The following is a 14,464-nucleotide window of genomic DNA, read 5'->3' on the forward strand; positions in this document are numbered from 1 at the left end:
GCTTGGCACCCACGGTTTGTGGTCCACTCAGGAACATTCTTGTCAAATCAACTTTCTGGAGCTCGAGGCGATCAGGTACATTCTATGGGCTTTCAGAGATCAGCTGTCCAAGAAAGTTGCCCTGATCTAGACTGACAGTCAAGTAGCCACGTGGTATGTCAACAAGTAGGGAGGCACGAGATGGTACCTCCTATGTCAGGAAACAGTCCATATCTGGTTGTGGGCACTATCCCATGGGATGGTGTTCATGGCCATGTACCTGGCCGGGATGGAGAACATAGTACCGCACAGGCTGAGTCAAGCCTTCAGACCCCACAAGTGGTCCCTGGATCAGGGGGTGGCAAATAGGGAATTCTGCCTGTGAGGGAGCCCTGAAGTAGATATGTTCGCATCCCCCTGCAACAGGAAGGTACCTCTGTTCTAGTCCCTGTACAGGTCAGACGGCAAACTGGCCTCGGATGCCATTGCTGGCATTGGGGCAAGGGTCTTCTGTATGCATATCCTCCGATTTCCTTTGTGGCGAAGACTGTCTTGAAGCTTCGTGAGGACAGAGGGACTATAATCCTCACAGCCCCTCAGTGGCTATGACAGGTCTGGTTTCCACTCCTGTGGGAGTTGTCCATCCGGAAACCGATCATAAGAAACATAAGAAATTGCCATGCTGGGTCAGACCAAGGGTCCATCAAGCCCAGCATCCTGTTTCCAACAGAGGCCAAACCAGGCCACAAGAACCTGGCAATTATCCAAACACTAAGAAGATCCCATGCCACTGATGCAATTAATAGCAGTGGCTATTCCCTAAGTAAACTTGATTAATAGCCGTTAATGGACTTCTCCTCCAAGAACTTATCCAAACCTTTTTTGAACCCAGCTACACTAACTGCACTAACCACATCCTCTGGCAACAAATTCCAGAGCTTTATTGTGCGTTGAGTGAAAAAGAATTTTCTCCAATTAGTCTTAAATGTGCTACTTGCTAACTTCATGGAATGCCCCCTAGTCCTTCTATTATACGAAAGTGTAAATAACCGAGTCACATCTACTCGTTCAAGACCTCTCATGATCTTAAAGACTCTATCATATCCCCCCTCAGCCATCTCTTCTCCAAGCTGAACAGCCCTAATCTCTTCAGCCTTTCCTCATAGGGGAGCTGTTCCATCCCCTTTATCATTTTGGTTGCCCTTCTCTGTACCTTTTCCATCACAACTATATCTTTTTTGAGATGTGGCGACCAGAATTGTACACAGTATTCAAGGTGTGGTCTCACCATGGAGCGATATAGAGGCATTATGACATTTTCCGTTTTATTAACCATTCCCTTCCTAATAATTCCTAACATTCTGTTTGCTTTTTTGACTGCTGCAGAACACTGAGCTGACGATTTTAAAGTAATATCCACTATGATGCCTAGATCTTTTTCCTGGGTGGTAGCTCCTAATATAGAACATCGTGTAATTACAGCAAGGGTTATTTTTCCCTATATGCAACACCTTGCACTTGTCCTCATTAAATTTCATCTGCCATTTGGATGCCCAATCTTCCAGTCTTGCAAGGTCTCTCCTGTAATGTATCACAGTCTGCTTGTGATTTAACTACTCTGAATAATTTTGTATCATCCGCAAATTTGATAACCTCACTCGTCGTATTCCTTTCCAAATCATATATATATATATATATATATATATATATATTGAAAAGCACCGGTCCAAGTACAGATCCCTGAGGCACTCCACTGTTTACCCTTTTCCACTGAGAAAATTGACCATTTAATCCTACTCTCTGTTTACTGTCTTTTAACCAGTTTGTAAACCACGAAAGGACATCGCCTCCTAGCCCATGACTTTTTAGTTTTCGTAGAAGACTCTCATGAGGGACTTTGTCAAACGCCTTCTGAAAATCCAAATACACTATATCTACCGGTTCACCTTTATCCACATGTTTATTAACCCCTTCAAAAAAAATGAAGCAGATTTGTTAGGCAAGACTTCCCTTGGGTAAATCCGTGTTGACTGTGTTCCATTAAATCATGTCTCTCTATATGCTCTACGATTTTGATCTTGAGAATAGTTTCCACTATTTTTCCAGGCACTGAAGTTAGGCTCACTGGTCTAACCCGGATCGCCCCTGGAGCCTTTTTTAAATATTGGGGTTACATTGGCCACCCTCCAGCCTTCAGGTACAATAGATGTTTTTAATGATAGGTTACAAATTTTAACTAATAGATCAGAAATTTCATTTTTGAGTTCCTTCAGTACCCTAGGAACTTCCCCAAATCTCATCACACAAGATCAGGGCAGGCTGCGGCATCCACCTTCCATGCCCTGTCACTCACAACCTGGATATTGAGAGGTTAATCCTGCAGCCACTTTATTTTCCAGAAGATGTGTATCAGGTCCTGGTGCCTTCTAGAAAGCCTTCCACTAGAAAGTCCTGTGGACTGAAGAGGAGGTTTTCCGTGTGGTGTGAGCAGAAGGTCTAGATCCGTTCTCCTGCCCCACACAAAAACTGCTTGGTTAACTTCTACACCTTTCGGAGGCTGGCTTAAAAACCAACTCAGAGTTCATCTTAGTGCAAGTGGCACATACCACCACGGTGTAGATGGCATGCCAATCGCTGTACAGCTTATAGTTTTAAGCAGGGCCTGCTTAAATTGAAGCCTCCCCTAAGGCATCCCACTGTCTTGGGACCTCAACATGGTGTTCAGCTGATGAAAGTTCCTTTTGAGCCGCTGTGCACCTGTGACCTGAAATCCCTGATCTGGAAGGTCATATTTTTCTCACTGCCTCCGAATACCCTCCACCTACTGAACACAGACATAAGCTTGGATTCCTTCGATCCTACTCACACTTTAGAGGTGGAAACCCTTATAAAAAGAATGAAACCTTCGACCCACCCTCTAGACCAAATACCTTCCAAATCTCTGATTCTCATACCAGAATACATCTCCAAATATCTAGCCAATATTATCAATTGTTCCCTCTCACAAGGAATATTCCCGGATGCTCTCAAACTGGCCACACTCAAACCCATACTCAAAAACCCGAACCTGGACCCGGACGACCTCAACAACTATCGCCCCATATCAAATCTCCCGTTTGTAGCTAAGATCATGGAGAAAATTGTAAATAAGCAACTTTCAAATTACCTAGAAGATCATAATATTCTACACCTGTCACAATATGGTTTCCGAAAAGAACACAATACCAAAACCCTCCTCATCTCACTCCTTGATCATGTTTACATTGGCTTTGATAAAGGACAGTCCTTCCTCTTAGCTCTCCTCGACATCTCTGCAGCTTTCGATACTGTAAATCATAATACCCTTCTAAACCGGCTGTCAGACATAGGAATTGCAGGATCAGCTCTTAGATGGTTCGACTCCTTCCTTAGCAATAGAGGCTATAAGGTTAAAATCAAGAACAAGGAATCCTCTCACACTAATGCCCCATTCGGAGTCCCCCAGGGCTCTTCCTTATCGTCTACCCTGTTTAACATTTACATACTCCCTCTCTGCCATCTACTCACAAATCTAAAACTTAAGTTCTATATATATGCAGACGATGTTCAAATTTTAATCCCAATATCCAACTCACTGGACTCAACACTCAGGTTATGGAACTCTCACCTGCAAATGATCAATCATCACCTCTCAAGCCTCAATCTGGTGCTCAACACTTCCAAGACTGAACTATTGCTAATCACTCCAGAAGGCAGTCCCTTCCAACACCAACTGCAAACCAACATACAAATATCCCACGCTAGAGACCTTGGAGTCATTATTGATAGCCACTTGAACCTAAAGCAATTTATAAAAAAACACCACAAAGGAGTGCTTCTACAAGTTACAAGTACTCAAAAAAACTAAAACCACTCCTATTCCATTATGATTTCATATCTGTCCTCCAAGCCATTCTGTTTTCCAAAATTGACTACTGCAATTCCATTTTGCAAGGTCTCCCGGCGTCTACTATAAAACCCCTCCAGTTGCTCCAAAATGCAACGGCGAGAATTTTGACTAATACCAATCAGAGAGCGCATATCTCTCCTATTCTAAAAGATCTTCACTGGCTCCCAGTACACTTCAGGATTCTCCATAAATCACTCACAATTATCCACAAATACATTCACCATCAGACCCCTCTTGATCTGCTACACCCCTTCAAACTGCACTCGATGGCCAGACCTTTAAGGGATGCCTACAAGGGATCCTTACATGTTCTTTCTATCAAAGTTGTGCACCACTCAAACATCAGAGACCGGACATTCTCTATCACAGGTCCCTCCATCTGGAACGCCATACCTTTGGACCTCAGGCAGGAAACTTGTCTACTAACTTTTAAAAAGAAACTAAAGACATGGCTGTTCTGCCGAGCCTTCCCCGCCACTTGTCCAACAGCCTGACTTAGAATTGTTCCAGCAATTATGTAAATAAATAACGTTCCAGCAATTATGTAAATAAATAAATGCTAAATCATGTTACAAGTTATCATGAGGACGGCTCCTTGCCTCCCTCACATACTCTCTTGTATATTGTACTTTATCTTCGTTCCCCCTTTCTTATTTCCTACTCCCAGTTAAGGCATCCTTGTTATAATGTAACTCTATACTCCTTCAAATTGTCTCTTGTTGATTGGTTGGTTATAGTTACTGCCTAGTTCGATGTAAACCGAGTTGATTTGATTTGTATCAAGAAAGTCGGTATATAAAAGCCTTTATTAATAATAATAATAATAATAATAATAATATTTTTGGTTGGCAGTCACTTCAGCATGCAGGGTCAGCAAGCTCCAGGCCTTAGTGACTTATCCACCTTATACTGTTTTATCATGGTCTTGTGTATGCACCCTAAGTTCCTGCCTAAGGTGGTAATGTATTTCCATCTTAACCAATCAATCGTCCTGCCAGTTTTCTTTCCCAGGCCTCATATGCACCAAGGCGAACGAGCCCTGCACAGTGTGGACTGCAAGCGAGCCTTAGCATTTCTGTTTGGAGCAGACAGAAGCCCATAGACAGTCCACCCAACTTTTTTTTCTTTTGATAAGAATAGGTTGGGTATTGCCATTGCCAGACAGACAAATATCCAATTGGCTAGCAGATTGCATCTCCTTCTGTTATGCTCAGGTGGGACTGCACCTTGGGGGTCAGTTCAAGGCTTATTCTGTCAGAACCATGGCAGTATCAGTGGCCCACTTGCGAGCAGTTCACATGGAGGAGATCTGCAAGGCTGCGATATGGAGTTCTCTCCACACATTCGTACATTACTGTCTGTATAGGGATGGCTGACACGACAGTAGTTTCGGCCAGTCCGTCCTCTAAAAGTTGTTTGAGGTGTAAAACCCAACTCTCCCAACCTAGGGCCCATTGTTCGGCTTCAGGCTGTCTACCCCCTCTGTTACCAACAGCATTGGTGGTGTTGTGCCCATTGTCACCTGGTTAGGTGTCCGTTGGTCCCCTTTTTGTATTGGGGAGCAGCCTGTAGCTAGGGATTTACCCATGTGTGAGGACTATGATCCTGCTTGTCCTTGGAAAAAGCAGAGTTGCTTACCTGTAACAGGTGTTCTCTGAGGATAAAAGGATGTTATTCCTCATGAAACCTGCCCGTCACCCTGTAGAGTTGGGTTTCTCCTATTTTTTATCGTAATTCTATATTACGAGATTGAAGAGGGACCCTGTGAACGTGTGGTATAGGGCATGCTGGACATGCTCAGTGTGCCTAGTCAAAGTTCTAGAAATTTTGACATACGTTTTCCACATCAGGCTCCATCTGATGATGTCCCCCATGTGCGAGGACTAATCCTGCTGTTCTTGGAGAATACCTGTTACAAGTAAGCAACTCTGCTTTCCACAGGAAGGTTCTGGTCAAGAGACTGGCCTTTAACTCTCTGAGAGTCCAGGTAGCGACATTGGGTTGTCTCCGGGGTAAGGTACAAGAGTATATCCTCTGTCCGCATATCTGGATGTTATACAGTTCCTTCGGGGAGCTAAGAACTTGCGTCCTGAGGTGCAGAAAATTTGTCGATCTTGGAATCTGAATCTAGTCCTTGGAGGACTGTGTGAGGCTCAGTTTGAACCACTAAAGGGGGCTACAGTTAAGGACTTGACTCTTAAAGTGGTTTTCTTCATGGTTATTTGTTCAGCCAGGAGAATTTTGGAGCCCCAGGCACAGTTGTGTTGCAATCTCCTCCTATTGATGTCTGATTCGGGTGTATCTTTATGCATGGTGCCTTCTTTTCTGCCTAAGGTAGTCTCCACGTTCCACCTTAGAAATTGGAACTTCCAGCTTTTCTGGTTTTGGATTCCTCTATGCCTCATGCAGGGGAGCTTAGGCGCTTAGATGGAAGGCATACAGTATTGAGGTATCCTATGGTCACTAATGATTTCTGTAGATTGGATCACCTCTTTGTAGGTTGGATCACTTTTTTGTACTGTGGAGTGGCCCAAAGAAGAGAGGTAAGACATCTAAGGCTACAATTGCACAATGGCTGAAGGAAGCGATCGAGTCGACTTACATTTTTAAAGGGCGCCTGGTGCCAATGGGTTTAGGGATGCCCTTGATGCCTTCTCAAGCGAACTCCTGGCTAAATCACAACAAGGGTCTCCAAGTGAAATTTGCAGGGCAGCTACTGGGAAGTTGTTGCATACTTTTGCTAGGCATTATTGCTTGGATGTTGGGGCGCCTGCTTCCATGTGCTTTGGTGAGAGTGTTCTGTGAGCGGAACTCTCCAGGTCCCACCCGAGTTAAGGGGAGCTTAGGAACATCCCAGGAGTCTGGATTGATCTGGGTACGTATAAGGAAAGGAAAATTGGTTCTTACCTGCTAATTTTTGTTCAGGAGTATCACAGATCAGTCTGGAGGCCTGCCTATTTACTGAGGGGGAGAGTCCGCTGCTCGTACTGGTGCTTTGTATATGGTGCTTTTGTATGTTTTAATTTTACATTTTTATGTATGTTTTATTGTATGTTGCTTAGACCTATTGCAGTGTTAAGCGATTAACAAGTTTTAATAAATGTAAATGTAAAACTATAGTGCAGAGTTGTTGGAGGTTTTCAATGCTGATTGCTTATGTTAAATTTGGGAAACGAGTTTTCCATTGTCTTTTTGGGCAACTTCACATTCCTCCGGCTTGTTGGAAGGGAGGGAGTTTGCTTAGCAGTTTATGGTTGTTGCTGTGATCTTGGCTTGAGTACAGGTCAATACTCAGGGACTGCAGGTGGCACACTAGCAGGCCGATTCTGTAAGGTCTGTGGGAAAACGGGTGCTCAGTGTTGAGCGCCCACTCTCCCAACGCACACCCAGCCACCTCTCCTGGGTGCACAATTATGTATTTAAATGAGGGGTCACGCTAAAAAGGAGGTGCTAGGGACAGTAGTGCGTCCCTAGTGCCTCCTTAGCAGCGGAAATCCAGGAGAGATGGCTGTCAGCGGGTTCGGAAAACCGAAGCTCAATTTTAGGAATGTCTGTTTTCCGAACCCGCTGACTGTTTTCCGAACCCGCTGACAGCCATGAGTTAGGAAAACGGACACCGCTAAAACTGAGCATCGGTTTCCCTAACCTGACCAGCCGGCACATTTTTTTTTTTAAACATTTTTGGTTCCTCCAACTTAATATCACTAGAATACTATGTCAGAGGGTGTTCAGAAAAGCCGTATTTTCTGCTTTTCTATACACTTTTTCAGCCGATTGGCCGCACATTTTTTTTTTCAGTATCCCAGATGAATAACTAATAGCCTCATAAACATGCATTTCCATGTCATGAGCGCTATTAGTTTCGGGGGGGGGGGGGGGGGGGGGGGGGGGGTAAATGTACGTTTTCGACACGCTTAACCCCTTACTATATAAGGGGTAGTGGACGCACGTCCAACTGTGGGTAAAACAGTGCGCTCAGCTGTAGGTTATGTAGCAGTATCAGTGAAACGTTTTCTGTCTCCATCTGCTGGCAGAGAGGCAAAACCCAGGAGTCTGGACTGATCTGTGATACTACAGGAACGAAAATTAACAGGTAAGAAACAATTTTCCTTTTTTTATTTTTTTTCAAAGTTCCTGCATTCATTTAGTATGACCTTACTTCCCTGAAACCATGTTGACAAGATTGTATTATAAGTTCAAAGTGTTCTAAACTAGCTGTTATCTTATTTCTGATCATTTCCAGGGCCTTTTTTTGATATGCAGGTGATTTTACTGCTGATAATAATATGCTGGTAATTTCTACTGCGGGAAAGAGACCATGCTACTTTAAGTGCATCTATTTTTGTTCTGACCCTGTTGAAAGTTTTTGCAGCAGTAGAAAAAATCTGAGAAAAGGCAGTAATGAAACTGAGAGCAAATGGGGATTGGACTTTACTATTATTTTAAGATTAGGAATTTCAGATTAGTTTGCAGAACACAAAAAAAGCCATAACTACTAGATGAACTGCAAGCACCTTTCATCCATACATTTTTGTGCTAGCACTTATAGCAGTGCCTGCTCTGTGCTTCTTTCAGATTTCTGATTACACCATGCTCCCTGACACAGCTAAACTGTCAGAGCGTCTGCGAGTGTGCCTGCAGGAAGGAGATGAAAACCCGCGAGACTTCACCACTCTCTTTGATATGACCATCTATCAACTAGATACAACCTCGCTATCCAAAGTTATTAAGTCAGTACTGAGGAAATCACGCAAAACTACTTGGCATTTGTTCTGTGCTGTTTTCTGTTCTCCCACTTCAATAGTACCTCACTGTAACATTCACATTAATTGACTGAAGATTAATTGGTTAGTGAGTTATAGAGCCATTTTCTTCCAGAAAGGATGCTTAGCTGGCAATAGTTTATTGTTTAAACTGTATTTTAACATTTAGTAACATACATATATATTAAATGATGACAGAGAAAAAACAATTGGCCCATCCAGTCTACCCAGTTATTTCTGTCCACAACAAGGAGAGAACCCAGCTGCTAACCTTTAGAAACTTTTGCCTTGGGCAGTATTGCAGTGGAAAAACAATTCAGAAATGAAAATGTTGATAATGATTCAGAGTAGATGAACATGCAAAATCCCATACTTTATCTAATATGCAGCCCTTCCTCCCCATGTCTTATTTCCAAGCTATGAAATAATCCAAACAGCTACCAAAACCAGTGAAGCTGTTGCTTGAACATCCATCCTCATAGATCCCTGTAACCTTGCTAGACATTAACTGATCAACACCAACCTACTTGCAATGAACTCAGTTTTGGGGAAGTTGTAGCCTGTTGGTTCCAACCCGGCTACTTCATGGCCATGCCTCTTTTGACATGTCTGCCCTTTCTCCTCATTACTTGTCCCCTTTTTCTCTCCTCTCCAGAGAGTGTAGGGTTGGTTGTTTGCAATACTGCAACATCCCAACTCTGTTCCTATCTAACAGGCTGATACAGTACAGTGCGCTCCAGTGGAGCGCACTGTTAGCCCGTGTTTGGCCGCGCGTTTTCGACGCACTATTTTTACCCCTTCGAAAACGCGTGGCCAACCCCCCCCCCCCCCCGAAACTAATAGCGCCTGCAACATGCAAATGCATGTTGATGGCCCTATTAGTTATTCCCACACGATACAGAAAGTAAAATGTGCAGCCAAGCCGCACATTTTACTTTCAGAAATTAACACCTGCCGGCACGGGAAAGTGTACAAAAATGCAGAAAAAACTGCTTTTCTGTACACCCTCCGACTTAATATCATAGCAATATTAAGTCAGAGGCCCCAAAATTAAAAAAAAAATCAAAAATTAAAAAAAAAAAATGTTAAATCGGCCGGCAGCCCACGGCTTGAAAGATGGACGCTCAATTATGCCAGCATCCGTTTTCCGACCTGTGGCTGTAAGCTGGTTCGAGAACCGACGCCGGTAAAATTGAGCGTCGGCTGTCAAACCCGCTGACAGCCGCCGCTCCTGTCAAAAAGGAGGCGCTAGGGACGCGCTAGTGTCCCTAGCGCCTCCTTTTACCGCGGGCCCTCATTTGCATACTGGATCGTGCACCCAGGAGAGTGGCCTGGGCGCGCATTGGGAGAGCAGGCTCTCCCGCAAATTTTACTGTATCGGCCCGATTGTCATCTATATCTGTCCCAAGTGTACTTGAATTCTGTCTCAGTACTGGTTTCTCCCATCTCTGCTAGGTAGGTTATTCCAGGTATCTACCACCCTGTCAGTAAAGAAGAATTTTCTCATGTTTCCTCTGAACCTTCCTTCCTCCAGCTTCATATCATGAGCCCTTGTCCTTGAAATTTCTTCTCCATGAAATATTTCTCCTTTCTCTGATTTATTGAAGCCTGTATAATATTTTGAACATTCCTGTGCATACCTCAGATCAGTCCCAGACAAGTGGGTTTTGCATCCCTACCCAGCAGATAGAGGCAGAGAATAAAAACTTTTCAGGCACTGCTGCATAACAGAGAGTGCCACCCGCAGTCCCTCAGTATTTCTGTCTCCAGCAGATGGTAGAGATGCAAACCTGCAGACTGGAGTTCCAAGAGTAAAAAAAAAAAAAAGAGAGAAAATAAGGGAAGAAAGAAGATTCCTAGCAGGAAGGCCCCCCAAGATGTTAGGTTCCTTCGTGGGCCATCCCGCGGGTAGAGCAGGGCAAGCGGGAAGTTGGTGATCCCTGTTCTAGCTCGACCCTTGTCTTTCAGGGGGGGTAAAGCCGGGGGTCCTGGTTTCCTCATCCCCTCTGGGTCCTCATCACCCTCAGCGGTCAGCATCCATCATCCAGAAGCAGGGAAGTATTTAGTTTTATTTATTCTTCCTTGCTTGGTGTTTGGTTTCTGTGTGTGTTCCTTAAAAAAAAAAAAAAGCAGAAGAGAGGCAGCGCTCAAGTGGCTGATCGGCTTCACTGCTGGGAGGCAGTTAAGGGTGAGCGGGACCAGACTGCTGGGCCAGGTGCCGACTGCTGGGCCAGGTGCGTCAGAGTGTGGGGATCGTGCCAACCGCAATTTTTTTGCAGCAGGGGCTATTTTTAGGCCCAATCACGGCTGAATGGCACCTCCCACTCAGCGCGGGAAAGTCTGTCGCAGCTGTGGCATCTCAACGCGACCACATTTTGTGCCAATTGTGTCTCCAGAGGGGTTGGGACCTCCGCGGTACTCACTGGAGGTGGTTGAGCCATCAGACCAGCTGGACTAGTACAGGAGACTCCCCAGGGGGTCTGAAGAAATGGCGGCCCCCCCAGGAGGCCCCCCAGGGGGTCTGAAGAAATGGCGGCCATCTTAGCGCCACATGGCAGGAGCCAAGCTACTGCAAGAGAGCCTCGGGACTCCCCTCCCCTGCTCTTTCCTATGGGGTTCAGTGCCCTGTGGGAGACAGGGAAGGGGAAAAGGCCCAGTGGGACGTGGATCTGGATCAGTTTTCCACTGATTCTGAGGAATTTTCCACACATTTTGTCCTGCTCCTCCATAAGGCCTATTTGGCCAAGAAGGAGGCAGGATCCAAGCATCCTCTCCCCCAGAAGACCTGAGTTGTTAAGAAGCCAAGGGCTGAGAAGCAATCGGGTGTGGAGGGGGGATTCTGCGACTTCTCGGTCTCGGCTGGTCTGCTGGTGATGATGGGGGGACGTCGGATGAGGTGGATGACCCCAATCAGCTACAGTGAGGTTCATTTGGGGATCCGGACAAGGACCCTGTGAGCATTTTGGATCTGATGCAGGATGCGGAGGACGTCCCAATCACAGAGGGAGATGTTCCGTAAGGAGGAACTGTGTCCACTAATTCCCCAGGTGTAGGATGAATTGGGGATTAAGGTCACACAGAAAGAGTCTGACAATGAGAGAGTGGACCCAGTCCTGGATGGACTCCAGGGACCACCTAAGGCCTTTCCTTTACCAAAGAAGGTGAAGACGTTAGTAGATCGGGAAAGTCTCCCAAAGGAAGCCTGAAGGTAGCCAGAGCTATGGCTAAGTTATATCACTTGCAGCAGCAAACCTTGGAATCGTGGAAGATTCCCAAGGTGGATGCGGCTGTGTCAGCAGTGACTAAACATAGATACATAGAAATGACGGCAGAAAAGGACTACACAGTCCATCCAGTCTGCCCAGTAAGCTCATGGTAGCATCAAAAGTATCAGGCTTATTAGTCAAGGGCATCAACAGCCGCATCAGCAAGTTACCCCCACTCCTTCTTGTTTTCCCAGACACCAAAATCCAGTGTCCTTGTTGGCTGCTGTCTGAGACTGATTCCCTCCCTTTTTCCCACCCTACTGTTAAAGCAAAGAGCAATATTGGAGCTACACCAACAGCATGAAGGCCCACCGGCCAAGGGTAGGAACCGCCACACAGCAAGTTACCCCCATGCACTTCCCTCTTCATTTCCATCCTTTAGTCCCTAGGGATCCACAGTGTTTATCCCATGCCCCTTTGATATCTTTCACTGTTTAGTCTTCCCCACCTCTTCTGGAAGGGCATTCCAGGCATCTACCTCCCTCTCCGTGAAGAAATATTTCCTGATGTTGGTTCTGAGTCTTCTTCCCTGGAGTTTCATTTCGTGACGCCTAGTTCTACTAATTTCTTTCCAACTGAGATGGTTTGTTGATTGTGCATCATTAAGACTTTTCAGATATCTGAAGGTCTATATCATATCTCCTCTGTACCTTCTCTCCTCCAGGGTATACGTATTTAGGTCCTTCAACCTATTCTCATAAGTCATTTGATGGAGACCCCCCACCATTTTTGTCACCCTTCTCTGGACAGCCTCCATCCTGTCTCTGTCCCTTTTGAGATTCGGTCTCCAGAACTGAACACAATACTCCAGGTGAGGCCTCACCAAGGACTTGTACAAGGGTATTATCACCTCCTTTTTCTTACTGGTTATTCCTCTCTCTATGCAGCCCAGCATTCTTCTGGCTTTAGCTATTGCTTTGTCACATTGCAATACTCCAGGTGAGGCCTCACCAAGGACTTGTACAAGAGTATTATCACCTCCTTTTTCTTACTGGTTATTCCTCTCTCTATGCAGCCCAGCATTCTTCTGGCTTTAGCTATTGCTTTGTCACATTGCTTCGCCATCTTCAGATCACTAGACACTATCACCCCAAGGTCCCTCTCTTGCTCCGTGCACAATGGTCCTTCATCTGCCATCACGTACATCTCTTTTGGATTACTACACCCCAGATGCATGACTCTGCACTTCTTGGCATTGAATCCCAGTTGCCATGTCTTCGACCACCGTTCAAGCTTCCTTAAATCACGTCTCATTCTCTCTACTCCTTCTGGGGGGTCCACTTTGTTGCAGATCTTAGTATCATTTGCAAATAGACAAACTTTACTTTCTATCTCTTCCACAATGTCGCTCACAAAGATATTGGACAGAACCGGTCCCAACACAGATATTTGTGGCACTCCACTTAACACCATTCTCTTTTCAGAGTAGGTTCCATTTACCATCACACGCTGCCTTCTATCCGTCAACCAATTTGTAATCCGCTCCAACACCTTTGCGCTTACTCCCAAGCTTCTCATTTTATTCATAAGCCTCCTTTGCAGGACCATTTCAAAAGCTTTGCTGAATGCAACCATCCCAGTGACAGGTTTGGCCGCTCTGAAGGATGATGTCCAGGATAGGAAACTGTTAAAAAGGTTATTTGAGGTTCAGCTTTAAGCCTTTGTGCGGCAGTCTGTGGGAGCTTGATGCAAAGAGCCTGCTTGTGCTGGGTCCGGAAGACAATCGAGAAGGTGTCGGGGGCAACGAGCAAGGCTGCCCGCTTAGCAGAAGTGGCCTATGTGGCTGATGCCCTATACAACATGGTTTGGACTTCCGCCAGGAATATGGTCTCCGCTGTTGCAGAGTGGAGGTTTTTGTGGTTGTGGAATTGGTCAGCAGATATGTGGTCTAAAACCCAGCTGTGTATCATCCTTTTTAAAGGGAAGTTGCTGTTCAGAGAGGATCTGGAGCAACTGTTGAAGCAGTTTGGGGAGTCTAAGGGAAATAAATTACCCGAGGATAAGAAGAACACCAGGAAGACCTTTCTGCTGCACGCTCGTTTTCAAGACATGAGAAGATTTTGAGCAAGCCTACAGCACAGAAGCAGGGCTCAGGCAGGCAGCAGACCTTTTGAGCGCAGCTTAGACCTCCCCGGCACGGTGTTGCCCAGGGTGTTGGTGGAAGTAAGATTTGGCCAATGAAAGCAAGCTGGTCCACTCCTCTCTGGAGATTATCGGAGGGAGACTGTCCCCTTTTTTGAGGACTGAACCAGGATCACATCAGTCCAATGGGTTTTGTAAGTGGTAAGAGATGGCTACGCCTTAGAATTTTTGTGTCCACTCAGAGACACCCATTGAGTCTCCCGGTCTAAGCGGGAGGTGGTGCGGGACACCTTGCAATGGTTGCAGCGCCTGCATGCAATTGTCTTGGTTCTCCCTCAGGAGTGGGGACAGGGAAAGTACTTGGTGTATGTTGTGGTTCCCAAGAAGGAAGGGACTTTTGGGCCCATTTTCGATCTTCAGAAGGTCAGTTTGGCAGTCCGGGTGCC

General features: G+C 45.5%; 1 protein-coding gene across 3 annotated transcripts in view; it reads left to right on the top strand.

Annotated features, from left to right (window-relative positions):
* The window catches only part of IFT52 (intraflagellar transport 52), a 129,674-nt gene that overhangs the window by 91,916 nt on the left and 23,294 nt on the right, over window positions 1-14,464 (top strand). For all 3 annotated transcript variants that reach the window (XM_029612445.1, XM_029612444.1, XM_029612446.1), the window contains one exon: window positions 8,483-8,637. In XM_029612445.1, coding sequence (XP_029468305.1) covers window positions 8,483-8,637 — 155 coding nt within the window. The remainder of the gene's footprint in view (window positions 1-8,482; window positions 8,638-14,464) is intronic.

This window comes from Rhinatrema bivittatum, chromosome 8 (genome assembly GCF_901001135.1).
Source record: "Rhinatrema bivittatum chromosome 8, aRhiBiv1.1, whole genome shotgun sequence".
In the NCBI taxonomy this organism is placed as follows: domain Eukaryota; kingdom Metazoa; phylum Chordata; class Amphibia; order Gymnophiona; family Rhinatrematidae; genus Rhinatrema; species Rhinatrema bivittatum.